The 13,783-nt window shown below is 43.2% G+C and overlaps 3 protein-coding genes across 4 annotated transcripts; 1 reads left to right on the top strand and 2 right to left on the bottom strand.

Moving 5' to 3' along the window:
* trim25l (tripartite motif containing 25, like) lies at positions 1-5,826 on the bottom strand. Of its 2 annotated transcripts, XM_020103348.2 has the most exons (17): positions 5,041-5,826; positions 4,177-4,272; positions 3,681-3,914; positions 3,345-3,504; positions 3,206-3,238; positions 3,074-3,112; positions 2,945-2,989; positions 2,793-2,846; positions 2,655-2,702; positions 2,502-2,552; positions 2,228-2,294; positions 2,088-2,161; positions 1,854-1,967; positions 1,650-1,685; positions 1,469-1,537; positions 1,255-1,320; positions 1-1,074 (listed from the first exon to the last, which is right to left on the bottom strand). In XM_020103348.2, exons 1-17 carry the CDS (start codon positions 5,668-5,670, stop codon positions 500-502), a joined length of 2,391 nt encoding a protein of 796 aa, XP_019958907.1. In that variant the 5' UTR covers positions 5,671-5,826; the 3' UTR covers positions 1-499. The 2 variants fall into 2 exon arrangements, with proteins under 2 accessions (XP_019958907.1, XP_019958906.1); XM_020103347.2 differs by having other exon boundaries at positions 2,088-2,294.
* A 1,749-nt stretch (positions 5,827-7,575) lies between these two features.
* nudt15 (nudix (nucleoside diphosphate linked moiety X)-type motif 15) lies at positions 7,576-9,401 on the top strand. Its single transcript, XM_069521305.1, has 3 exons — positions 7,576-7,831; positions 8,931-9,127; positions 9,220-9,401. Exons 1-3 carry the CDS (start codon positions 7,683-7,685, stop codon positions 9,339-9,341), a joined length of 468 nt encoding a protein of 155 aa, XP_069377406.1. The 5' UTR covers positions 7,576-7,682; the 3' UTR covers positions 9,342-9,401.
* A 112-nt stretch (positions 9,402-9,513) lies between these two features.
* On the bottom strand, positions 9,514-13,509 carry cpo (carboxypeptidase O). The gene is given in 10 exon segments (XM_020103315.2): positions 9,514-9,759; positions 9,761-9,947; positions 10,063-10,147; positions 10,930-11,132; positions 11,278-11,371; positions 11,637-11,753; positions 11,889-11,993; positions 12,234-12,335; positions 12,605-12,644; positions 13,286-13,509. Coding segments are annotated over 10 exon segments (1,218 nt in total). The 3' UTR covers positions 9,514-9,698.
* Positions 13,510-13,783: the final 274 nt, after the last annotated feature.

Raw genomic sequence — 13,783 nt, 5'->3', positions numbered from 1 at the left:
TCACTGACTCACTTATTTGTTTAATATGACTCTGATTTGATGAAAGACCTAAAAAGCAAAAGCACTTGGATTAATCAACCGATTTTTAAATACATTTATAATAGATACTTTTATTATAAATGAATGAAATGCTTTCCTCCATACTGCGACACAGGCCCACACAGCCCTTTGCCAAACTTAAATACCCCAGGGTTTGGATCATGGTTATACAGGATTTTCAAAGTACCTAATATTATTCAAATAATAACAATAATTCCAACATAAAAAAGAAAAAATAATACATTAAAAAATATCCATTGAATAGTTAGATATTTCATGGGTTGACAGACTGGGATCACCAATCATGGTTTGTTTTTTTGTGCAAAACATAATCTTTGGAGGATCAGTCAGAGACTCATCTGCGCTGATTGATCCTCCAGGTCCAGGTGAAGGTGCTCTCCCAGCTACCTCCACACTTTGTTGACTAAGTGCATTTCAAATATGCAAAAAGATTGCATTTTCACATGGGACAGATCTTAATGCTGTCACTGCTTGAGGTAAACTTGCCGAGGGCAAAGTCCAGACCCACCCCGACTCCGCTCCCCACCCCGAAGACAGCATACAGTGGCTGCGTGAAGTTGGTGCGGAAGGTGTGAAGGTGTGTCATGCTCTCTGCCACACTGTAAAAAGCCAACGTACCCATGGACAGGTCCAGGTAGATGCCAAGACGGGGGGAGTAGGTGACCGGTATGTCCCTCTTCTCATTGTCGTGCATGGCTGAGCAGCAGGTGTCTGAGAGCTCCAGGGTCCAGGACTGTGCATTGTACCCAAGGCCAGATCTGGCATCTGAGCCCTTCCTGTTCAAGGATCCGTAAGCCACGCCCACAGAGGAGCCGCGGCCTCTCCACTCCACCTCCCAGTAACAGTGCTGGGCGTTCAGTGGGCTCTGGCACATCACCTGGGTCCAGCCGTCAAAACGCTGTGGTGTATCGGGGTAGGGCTGAGTCGCACTCTGCAGGATGGCTTTGGTGTTGCCCTCGGAGAGAGCCAGTCGTCGGTGGGCTGTGTTGGGGTCAAGGGTCAAGTTCACAGAGACTGGGAGAGAGAGGGATAAATGAGCAAGTATCCACAAAATCTTCAGTTTGAACATTTAGAATATTCATGAAGCATAAAAGTGGATGCTTGACATCAATAATACTCTCTCATCTAAAAAAAAAAAAACTCATCTAATATGCAAGAATCAAATTAATATTGTAATTGAACACTGAGACTTACACTGCAAGAACTCCTCTCTGGATCTTGGCTCTGGGGCCTGGATGCTTTCGAGGCTGATTTCTCTCACTGGAAAATGAAGCAATCAGTCAGTCCAGGCACAAATCTTAAGAACGCATATTGATTTTCTTTATTTTGCATTCTTTTATCTTAGTTTTCTTTCTTGTTTCTTGTCTAAAAATGGAGATACTGTGAAAATAAAGATGCATTAACTCACATGCAGGGAAAACAGGAGCGTGATTCATGGTGTCAGGGGTGGGTGTGTCCAAGAAGAGACCAGGGTTAACTGTCAAAAAACAAAAAAACACATCAGACCCATAAGTATTAATCAACTTGGAATAGGACTGAACGTGCATATCAGATATTCTATTCCCCATAATCAAAGGCTGCCATCTTACTTTCTGTTGGTGTTTCGGACAAAGCATCCATCCCCCCTGTCGATGATGAACAGAGTCACACACTTTGACAGTATAAAATTCAATAGTCATAGCAAATTGAAGTCATATTATCATAAGAGGCACCTAGACAACCGGTAGAGTCACTGTAGTGGTTTTGATACTATGACTAGAGATGAGAGGATATGAGCTGTCGAAAGGCCTTACATGGGTTTCCTCCTGGGTTGTTGGCAGGCATTGCTGAGGTAGCCGGGGTGGCCTGGTTGATGCCCCGCCGATGGGAGCGGAAGAGGCTGCTGATCGACGCCATTCGACTGAACCCTGGCCGAGCAGAGGGTTTGCAAACAAAAAGTGAGGAATTGAGAGCTGCTTTGTACAAGATTTGCCACAAAAACAAAGTTATAATCCTGAGGAGTGTCTGGAGGTTTGTTTAATTTATACCTCCAGTTGATGCAGGAGCTGGAGCTGGAGTCGGGGTCGGAGACGCAGCAGGAGCAACCTGGTTCTGACTGGACCTGCTCCAGAGGGACTGGGACTCTCTGCGGCTGGGAGTCGGACTGGGTGCCTGGTTCTGACTGAACCTGCTCCCGAGGGACTGGGACTCTCTGCGGCTGGGAGCCGGGCTGGGTCTGGTGTTGGTCTCCCTCACTGTTTGAAAGACAAGATCAGGAGAAAGCCCTCAATATAACTCTTAAAAGAACCGATATGAACAATGCCATCTTGCACATTTGGAGCCAGAGTCTGAACAAAAGCGATCGGAGATGGAGCCGAGGTATCAAGGTCCCTCTCATGACCAATCATGAAACTTATCATAAACACTTGAATATATATTAGTGTGATAAGAAACAAACTGACCTGTCTCTTGTTCCTCTCTCCTCTGTCTGGGGGAGTTTGTGTTTCCTATGTCTGCAAGAACGAAGAAGCACATTTTAAAACACACACATTTCACTGCTTGGTTTAGTGTAATTTCAGGAGTTTCTTTTGAATGTGACAACAGAAAAGTCTCACCTCGTGGTGTATTTCTGCTCCTCACATCCTGACTCTGGAAGCCTAAACCTGAGCGATTACATGTCATGTTTAACATTAAAAGCATATTGACTGACTTCTGATGTTGTTATGTGTGGTAGTGTAATAAAATGTCAGTACCAAGTCCTCTTCTGTCTGTACTCCGACCTCCAACTGAGATGCTGGATGAGGAAGCTGTAAGATTGTATAATAATGTTTTTATTTCATTTTTAAGATGACAGCGTGAGAAGACGAAGTGATGCCACGTTCGAGAGAAAAGAATCTGACTATACCTGGCGAACGGCTGTTTGTGTTGCGGGATCCCAAACCAGAAAACACTATACACAAAGAGAAATTTGTATTTTGAATCATGAAAAAATTAAATTATATATTTGTATTTAATAGGAAAATACAAAACTCACATTTTAATATCCCGGCTTTGGCTCCTGTGCTCTGATTGGCTGTGGAAGGCAAGAGGAAGTCATTCTTCAGAAAGATGTCCTCTTTACACAAATTGAACTTTTTTTATTCTTAGAAAAACGTTTCGAACTCACCGTCTCTCAAAGTGAACAGTGTTGTGTCATTAACTGTAAACAAACAGATGATTAGATTGTAAGATGATTAAGTGTGAAAAGAGAAGTAAATTAGTGATAAGAAACAGAACAAACTGGAGAAAAGACTTGTGTGAGTCACCTTGTTTGGTGATCTTGCTCAGCTCCTGGTTGCACAGGTCCTCCACTCGCTCCCTGAGGTCCAGGATGGCATCTCGTACAGGCTCAAAGGTAGCGTCTGGATTGACCACCACAGTGGGAAGGTCCCCCGACTCCAAGGGACTGATCATAGACTCGTACATCTGGAAGGAAAGTATGGGGGAGAGTAAATATAAAACAAAAGGGGTCAGTAAAAAAGGTGGCCTCCCCCTTTAATGTGGAAATAATGTGTGATGATGATGAGCTGTGATTAAAGGGTCAGTGTGAGATTTCTGGATTTAACCCCCCACCCCGCTTAGAGATTCACAGTCCTCTCTACCTGCAGGTAGTGAATGTGGTCTTCGCAGCGCCCCAGGTCCTTCATCTCCACGTCCCTCCTCTTCAGCTCCCTGATCTCAACCTCCAGACTGTCCGCCACCTCCTGGGCCTGTCCCATCTTCTCCACACTGGCCTGGTCCAGCACCTCGTCCAGGAGCTCCTGCAGACGCTCCACGGAGCGTTGCAGCTCTGACAGCATCTGCTCCGTGTCGTCATGTACCCTGTTTGAGGAGTGCTGTGCAGACGGGACGAGAATATGAAGTGATTCCAGGAAGTGGTTACAGTGGTCGTGAAGTGCAAATCACAATGACAATGGGAAAACACAACAGCATATCTCAAAACACATCTCATATTCCTCTGTGCTTTATTATTTGCTGTTGTGTCTTATGTTTGATGTGTTTTTTTATTTGTCCAAGCATTTCATTGCCAGTGACTGCTAAATGTTATTGTTCTGCACATGACAACAAAGTCTTGAACCTTGAATGAGAAAGACCAACCTTCATCCCCTCCATCATCTTCTTCATGTCTTTGAGCTCCTGCTCTCTGTCTTTTAGTCTCTGCTGATTCCCCACCTGCAGCTCGGAGATCAGTTTCTACACATGGACACACAGTAAAGACACGTCACCCAAAACCGTCCCCATCACTGTCGCACAGATAAAACACAAGCAGGAGGAAAACGACTTCATGTATGACGCAGCAGGCAGCAGGGGAGGGTGGAGCTTTATGAATAGACAGGAATGTAGTTAGGAATGTCCTCGGCTTGCTGGAGACTCTGTCCCACAAAAGCAGAGAGGATGACACCATCAACAGAAATCCACCACAACAATGCACAGTTAGCAGGAGGAGTAAGGAGCTGTTTACTGCAGCTGCCATCTTTCCACTGACAGGATTTACGGAAATAAATGAAACCTTTTTCCATTTAAGATCCATATTAATGTCGTTAAAGTGAACCAAGCACTAATGTTCAGTCTGCTGGTGTCATGTTGAGCTCCAACAGAAAGCTTCATGCTGTTGTATGTTAACAGCAACTGGTCAGAGCCATGAAACAGTTTGTCCATCCATCCAAACATGATATCTCAAGAATGACTTCAGGGACCGACTTAAAATTTAGCACAAACATTCAGTTTGTGCTAAATTTTAAGATAATGATAATGATTACAATTTGGTGGCCATAGGTCAAAGGTCACGGAGACCTCACATGAGTCTGGTATATGTATGCAGACTGAATCTTGTGTGTAATTACAGTCGTATACATAATATCATCACACAACACTTAAATTCAATACTAGATCACATTACACCCTGGTGACTGGCTGAGGGCCCTTCATCCTGAGGCCCCTGCAGCCTCCACACTCTATTACCTGTTTCTCCAATCGCTCGGCCTTGGTGGACACACACTCGTGGCCCTTGTGTATGTCGCTGGTGCAGAGCCAGCAGATGAAGATCTTGCACTGGCGACAGAAGAACTCCTGCAGGTACTTGTGCTGCGTGCAGATCTTCTCGGCCAGATTACCCGTGGGTGCGATGAGCTCATGCTGCTTCAGGGCCTTCTTGGTCTGGTGGGGCTTCAGGTGGGATTCGCAGTAGGAGCTCATGCACACCAGGCAGCTCTTGACAGCTGCTCGTCGGTCACCCTTGCACATGTCACAGGTCACTGCTGCTGCGGAGAGCTTCGCTTTGGGTTTGGATGAGGAGGAGGAAGCCCTGCGGCCGCTACGAATAGAATCACGCACATCAGATTTGTTGGCCCCCTTCCGAAGCTGCTCTACAGCTTCTGCCAGCATGGTGTTCCTGGACAGGGTGGGCTTGGGGCTGAAGGTCTTGCGACACTGGGGGCAGCTGTAGATCCCCTTGGGGTCGTCCTTGCTCCAGTAATCCTTGATGCAGGCCATGCAGTAGCTGTGCCCACAGGGGATGGTGACTGGATCGTTGGGGAGGTCCAGACACACAGGGCAGTTGAACTGCTCCTCTGTCCACAGTTTACCACTCATGGTGATGATGTCAAGCAAAATAAAAGGAAGAAACTGAGAGAATGCAAAGTTTTAGTTCGTAGAGTAGAGTAATGTCTAAAGCACAACAGTGGAGGAGAAAGATCCAGAGGATAAAGAGTTCAGCTTGGACGTCTGGGAGATAATGCTGACTCTCATGTGAGAGCAGGAAGAGGTGAGCTGGGTGGGGCCAGAGTCACCAGGCAGGTCGAGCGGGGAGAACGGGTGTCGGTGGTAAACTGTTAAATGCAGGGGAGTATCTATCTGTCCATCTATCTATCTATCTATCTGTCCATCTATCTATCTATCTATCTATCTATCTATCTATCTATCTATCTATCTATCTATCTATCTATCTTTCTTTCTTTCTTTCTTTCTTTCTATCTATCTATCCATCTATTATTTTATGTAAAGTCACAATCTAAAACATAGTTACTATGGCTCTCAGATGGATTAAAAAGCAATTAACTGGCACAGTGAAGCTGAGGTCAGATAGTGTGTCAGTAGTAAACAGTGAATCTTCTCACTGAAAGTTGCTCCTGTAGAAGAACACTGTGCAGAATCAATCATCATGGGTTGATTGGGTTTACTGCAAATTATATAAACCATTGGCATTCATTCATTTAATTTTTATTGCATGTGAAGTAATTTAGATTTGTGGGCAATGTCGAATTTCCAATTGAATGGATGTGTTGTGGATGTGGGAAGAAACCAGAGTATCCAACAAAAAAACATTAATACAATTTGAATTGTTAATAAACTCCTACTTATCACATATATATTATACATGTATATTTATTAAATAATTGATGCTTCCCGAGTTGACGAATCAAACAAGGTGATAAATCATTATTATCATTATTATAATTGGAAATAATATTGAGTTATTCTGCACTTCTGTGTGCAGAATCAGACATGTTCCTTTGTCTCCATCTGGCGGTTGATTTGATTTACTGCAAGTGCTCTTAAATGAAACGCTTAACTTCAGCCCGGAAAACGGTGCAGAGGAAATAGCCTTATAATATATGAATAATTATAATAACTATTATTCAATATTATTATTATTATTACAAGTAGTATTGGTATTAGTAATTATGATAATAATATTGAGTTATTCGGCACAATGATCAGAATCAGATTTGGTCCTTTGTCGCCCTCTCGTGGTAGGTTTAGTTTACTGCAATCAGATTTGGTCCTTTGTCGCCCTCTCGTGGTAGGTTTGATTTACTGCAATCAGATTTGGTCCTTTGTCGCCCTCTCGTGGTAGGTTTGATTTACTGCATCCAGATTTGGTCCTTTGTCGCCGTCTGGTGGTAGGTTTGGTTTACTGCAATCAGATTTGGTCCTTTGTCGCCGTCTGGTGGTAGGTTTGGTTTACTGCAAACAGATTTGGTCCTTTGTCGCCCTCTCGTGGTAGGTTTGATTTACTGCAATCAGATTTGGTTCTTTGTCGCCCTCTCGTGGTAGGTTTGATTTACTGCAATCAGATTTGGTTCTTTGTCGCCCTCTCGTGGTAGGTTTGATTTACTGCAATCAGATTTGGTCCTTTGTCGCCGTCTGGTGGTAGGTTTGGTTTACTGCAATCAGATTTGGTCCTTTGTCGCCCTCTCGTGGTAGGTTTGGTTTACTGCAGGGTCTCATTAAATGAGACGCTGAACTTGAGGCTGGGACTCGGTGAAGACACAGTGAGCTCATTAACATATTAACAAGGACCTTCTGTGACAGGGCGCGCTGTGGTTACAGCTCAGAGTACAAGTCTCCGACCAAATAAAACCGTAAATTAAAAACTATTAATGACACGTTTAGTGTTAAATTGTTGTTTCGCTAAAAACAAAACTATGAATAAAAACATAAAATCAACCAGGAAGTTAATGGAGCAATCAGAAACGACTGAGGGGAGGGCGGAAGTACACAGAGGGGAATCATCTTGTAGGTGCGGGTTGTTGTGCTACCTTAGCTTTAGCTTTGTTTTTGCTAACCTGTGTTGATTGTGGAGGTTTTTTGAATTTGTTCAGATGTCAGATAGAAGTGTTAAACGTCCCGGGGTGGGGGTCGGGGTGCTGGTCACAGACCCGGCCCACCCTGGCTGTGTTCTCCTGGGGAAACGGAGGAGTCCGATGGGCGCAGGGAAGCATCAGCTCCCCGGTGGTCACCTCGAGTTCGGGTGTGTAAGAAGTTCATCTAGAGATTCAGATCATTCAGAGTCTGACATCATCTTCTCTTGTGACTAAGAAATAAGTGTTTTTAGTCATTTGTTATTAAGTCGAATTCTCCTCGAGGTAGCAGCAAGAGTTTAGATTGTGCATTGGTAAGAGCTCCTGCTCACAAAGGGTTTTAAATGCAGTGAAATGGTGCAAAGCATGATAATATTTACAGTGTAAACAGAATATGTGCAGTGAGACGCATTAAAGACAAACTGCATTTATTAAAAACAATTGTTAGTATTCTATTTAAACCATAGTTAGTCATTACTAGTTACATTCAAAATAAATCCATGCAAATAATCGTCAGCCTTCAGATTGTCTTCGTCTCCCTGAGGGGGTTCAGACAGATTAGTGACAGCATCACAGGAAACATTACAACATGTGCATGTGTAACGGAGTTAAGGTGTAGTATGATTCCACTTGCCATACAAACTCATCTCACAACACTGACACTTAAATATCCTGGGGTACTGAAATGCAGCACCCCTGGAGATTAGGGGCGTGCGCCCCTGTAGACAGCAGCAGTCGGACCTTGTCTCTCTGGTAGGTGCACGAGTATGAGCTCCGCTAATGTTTGATATTAATAACTTCATACTTAAACATGGTTTAAGTTGCACTGCATAAACATATACTTCCTAAACAGTTGAGCACATCCTTGTTTTGTTTTCTTTGTTTATAAAATGGCTAGTGTGGCATGTGTTAGCTAACCTGCACTTTCTTTACATTTTTCAGTGTGTGTGTGTGTGTGTGTGTGAACCCGGAATGTTTGCCAAAAGTGACGGCCTTCTTCTGTGAAATACACAACGGAGGAGTACAAAGCCGCTACACATGCATGTGGGGTTTTTGTGAACTTGCTCAAATCAATAATGTTTGGGATGATCGGGGTCACAAGTCTCTGGCACAGTTATTTTTGGAGTCAAGGGCTGAAAGGTCTGGGAACCACTGACCGAGATAGTTCAGCAGTGTCTGTGTTCCTCAGTGTATAGAACATATAACCTGCCCTGAAATGACCTGAATGTGCTTCTGAGATGTGACGCACTGATTCTATGTCCCTGACAGAGAGACGTGGGAGGAATGTGCTCACAGGGAGGTCCTGGAGGAAGCCGGGGTGCATCTAGTGAACGTCCACTTCGTGTCCGTGGTGAACTCCATCAGACTGGAGGAGCAGTACCACTACGTCACCATCATCATGCAGGGAGTCCTGGACAGGAAGCGGTCAGGAGAGCCAGAGAACGTGGAACCAGAGAAGAATGAGGGTGTGTGAGGTGGGATTTAAATGGGGGAGAAAAATAATCTCAGCTCACCTGAGCAGATGTTAAGTAAGAGCGTGTGGTCCTTTCTCTCTCAGGATGGACGTGGACGCGCTGGGACGAGTTTCCTCCAGAGCAGCAGCTGTTCCTGCCACTGGCCGCTCTGAGACAACAAGGCTTCCAACCGTTCACAGATGCAAACACTGAAACTCAGCATTAAAACTGCATGGTACTTAAAAAACGTATCCTTCCCCAAAATAAACACACCTTCTGCACCTGGTTTTCTGTAGTTGGAGCACATAGCTGCCTTTCCTCATTTCTCCCAACTGTTGTTACATTGCAGAGTTTCTAAGAAATTTTCCAAAAACAAACACACATGAACAAAAGGAAAATATAATACATAAAAATATTTTATTCTTATGGCTTTGTTGTTTTTAAGTGACAGGTAATGTTTGTATGTCAAGAAACTCAGATGGAGGAGGATGCATCAGGAATAGTTTATCAGATACTTTTTCATAATTTACAAAGACAAAAAACATTTGTAGGCGAACTTATGTGCAGGATGAGTTGTCCAATTTCACATGGTTGCACTGGTGACGCCCACTGCTAAGAGGTCAGTCCACAGGGCTGCAGCAGCGGTTAAAAGTCTTGTCGTGGACGTAGGTGACGATGTGCAGGGCTCCACTGTAGGCTTCCTCGCAGGTCGGCTGGATCTGATCCTCTGGGAGCTGGAAGCCGAATGTCCCGTTGTCTCTGAGCTCGAAGGTATAGGCGAAGGGGATCCCCTGCTGCCGAGCCCAGTCTCTGGATGAACCAGAGTTAGGGTCTGTGGAAAGAGATTTAATTTTGTCTCATGTCCAGTTTTTACTTTTTTTTTTATTGTCGGTCAAACTGAAAATCTGTTGAGCATCACGATAATCAGAAGGGATGCATATACTTACACAATACAGTCGGTGAGGTCCCCACTCTATAGTTCTTCCCGTGGACCGCCCTTATAGCGTCTGCTGCAGCCAGACCCACCTTCATCTGAGGAACCAGACATTAACTTTTGTCAGTCACTGAAATCTGAACGGAGAATCTAAAGAGTAGTTTTTTTTCTCAGGTGAACTGAGAAAAGCCTAATGAGGATAATAACTGAAAACTAGAATGACCCACAGCAGAGCACCTCAAACTGAATGAGATTATTTGGATCCTCATCGTATCAGCACTCGTAAACTAATCCGAGATCAATCATTTGAGATCCACACTTAAGAATCTCTTCACATCATCCTTGAAAGTCTCCATGTGGCTCTGCGTCTTTGCCAGCTGAAGAGTGGCTGAGTCTGGCCTCTGTCTGCGTGTTAAAGTCGGGGGAAACAAATGGACATAATCCTGCTTTGCATAATTCTCTCTGCATGACGGCTCCAGTGGGTAATTACCTGCATCAGCCCGCCTGCTAACAATAGCCAGCCACTCATTTTCCACAATCAATCCTCTGCAGCTTCCCCCTGTTCTGCTCTGCTCTGTCCTAGCAGATGAGGATTGTCCTACTATCGTGTGTGTGTGTGTGTGTGTTCCTAATGTCGCCCTGCATCATTTAACTCTATATCTAACAAGCAGCATTGAAGCCAAAACCTTTAATAACCTCTGATTATTATTATCTAACTCTCTGTGGGTTTTTGTGATCAGCTCAGTTTATATGACAACATGCAGAGTACTGTCTTATTTAATGCAGAAGCAGTGGAAGTTATAATCAGGAGGCGTAAACGCTCTTATCATGAATTGTTTTGTGATATTATGGAGAATATTGTGTCTGTCGACGTAAATACCAGCTCGTCATGGTTGGGGGCGATGAAGTTAGGGTTTCCATAGGGAATCAAGAGCAGCTGGCCGTAGGAGTGGATGGTGAGGAAACACAGGAAGTCGTCCTTCCGGCTGCCGACAAATTCAGCCACAGCCTGGGCCTCGGGCTCAGACACGCGTTCGCTCCCACAGTAGATGTTTGAGCAGCAGTTACTCGACACCCCGAGCGCTGCGAGAGTGGCCAAGAAATAGAATAATCTGAATCAGATGGAATCATCACACCGCCTCCTCTCACAACATGGGCGGACAAGTTCAACTTTTTACATGTTTAAGGGCCGTACAGATAAGGCTTAATGGAGAGCTAAAACACTCACTGCCCCAGTTGGCGTCAAAGTTGCGGTTGAGATCGGTGCCATTACAGTTGCAGTCTGAGGGTCCTGGAGATCTGTTCTTCCTCCACAGTCGAGTCTGGAGGGGTCAGAATGTTCAGTCCATTTAGTAATGGATGAAATTAGCACTTAACAATACATACAGTGCTCATCTTATTCTGACGATGAGATGATTTTATACTCGAAGCATTTAAGAGCATCAAAAATGAATTAATTGAATAATGGAATAGCCATCGCTATAATAGACTCATCTTTTCATATCCTGCTCATCTGCTGCTTGTGAGCCTGAGCTACGAGTCCTGGAAAATTAATTTGATAATTATCCATGAAATGCGAGGACTGACTGTGTTGTCCTTCCAGGAGTAGATGTAGCCGTCCACGTTGAGCACCGGTGTGACATAGAAGTCCATCTTCTTCATCATCTCTTCCATTTTTGGGTCTGTTTTGTATGTCTGCAGAATCTGGTGAAACGGAGCAGATGGAAACTTCAAGGTCAGACCGATTTATTGGTTTTTGCAGAGAGTTCGTCCAAGTAGTCTGGAAACCCAACAGAATAATTTTCTGTATGTTCATTGATTATAAATCACGTCTCTTACCTGTCTGACAAAGTACTGACAGAAGGCCGGGGCGATCCATTCCCTGGCGTGTATACCACAGTCCATCCAGATTGCTTTTTTTTTCTCTCCAGTGTTCAGACCAATCTGAAAGATAATTTCCCACTTGAACACTGTATAATCAATCAAGCAATCAAATTTGTATAGCCCATATTCATAAATCACAATTTGTCTCATAGAGCTATAACAAGGTGTGACATCCTCTGCCCTTAACCCTCAACAAGAGTAAACTACTAAAAAAAACACTTTTAACAAAGGAAAAAGAACGTAGAAACCTCCCAAGCAAACATCCATACTCTGTATTCAACAGTTATACAGTTGTATTACCTTAAGCAAGCTCATTGTCCTATTTTCGTAGGTTTGTCCAAAATCTATGATGGTCACAACATCAGGGTAATCTTGTGCTATCTGAGTCATCCATTTGGAGATCTGTAGAGCAGATATACACATTAGTATGTGTGTGTACTTGTACTTTACTCTTTGTGAGGACCATTTTGAGCATAGACCTCACAGAGTGAGGACTCATTGCCTTGTCCTCACTTTTTAAAAGGTCTGTTAAGTTTAGGTTTAGGTCTGGCTTTGATAGATTTGTCCAACAGAGCAGCCCCAAATGAAGACTAATTTCATCATCATCTGTCATCAAAAGTTCCTTTGCGTGTGTGTGTGTTCGTGTGGGAACAGTTATCAGTCGCTCTCACCTCTGGCATGGAGTGGTATTTGTAGTAGTCATAGTTCACTCTGTTGCAAACAAGAAACACACATTGCAAGCCACGTGAGAGGCAGTGGTCTCACCCAGACTTTATTTTGTTTTAATTAAGGTGAATTAGTTCTCATCCAGGCGGTTGTAACATATGCAGAATGAAACCCAGTCTCTACTACTTATCATTTTGATTAATTCAAGACAACCTCACTTCAACCAGTAACACTGTTAAATTGGTGCTTATTCCTTAAAAGAAGAGTTAGATTACACAACATTAACTTTCTTACGAAGATGAGATTACCATCAGAAAGTGTAAAGACAGCAGAGTAAACAGCTTGGACAAAATTACAGAAATTATTATTAATATTAGGAAATACTATTAAATCAGCTGCCAATTAATTTTCTAAACAAATTAATTAATACTATAGTCTTTCATATAATACTATTATAATGTGACGCCAGAATATGGGCTGTAGTGAAGGACATTTTGATTTCTAAAATTAAAAAAAAAAAAGTTTTGCTACTATTATTTTAGCTCAGCGTGTGAATGCTTATTCAACCCCAAACACAATAACGTGTGGATTTGCATCCTAAGAAATCCAGAAAGAAGCTGATGCTCCATCTTTTTTTGCACCACCTCTCTGTGTCTTTGTAATTTTGAAAAGTGAGTAAAACTCACCTCTTGTTTGTTGCAGCTTCCACGGCTGTGAGTATCAACACAAAGCTCAGTGCTGCAGAGTAAAGCATGATCTCTTTGAGTAAACAGACCGCCTTCCTGACCCCAAAAGAGTCTTTATAAAGGACTTCCATCAGATAAAGATTCACCTTTGCCTCACCAATCGCTGTTTTGGTTAATGTTCTAACTGAGGTTAGGGCCTTGATAACTGATAAATGGAAGAACATCTGTCACTGTGTATTTTTTTATACCATTAACTCTCTTAAATTACTTCCGTGTCCTTGTGATCATCAATGGAAAGTGATTTACAAACTGATAAAATTATAAAAATGAACCATGTGATATTATCTATTATGTTGAATTGCTGCGTACGCTTTGTTCTTGACTATTGTGATCTACCTCCGTCACTTATTTTCCAATATTACTTTTTATGCTTCTTAAAGGTACAGTGTGTAGAATTTTGTGATAACTAATGTTGAAATTGCATGTTGCAGCTGAACA

Source organism: Paralichthys olivaceus, chromosome 24, assembly GCF_024713975.1.
Source record: "Paralichthys olivaceus isolate ysfri-2021 chromosome 24, ASM2471397v2, whole genome shotgun sequence".
Classification (NCBI taxonomy): Eukaryota; Metazoa; Chordata; class Actinopteri; order Pleuronectiformes; family Paralichthyidae; genus Paralichthys; species Paralichthys olivaceus.
Note: the sequence above shows the minus strand (reverse complement) of the source record. Positions and strands in the feature narration are given on the sequence as shown.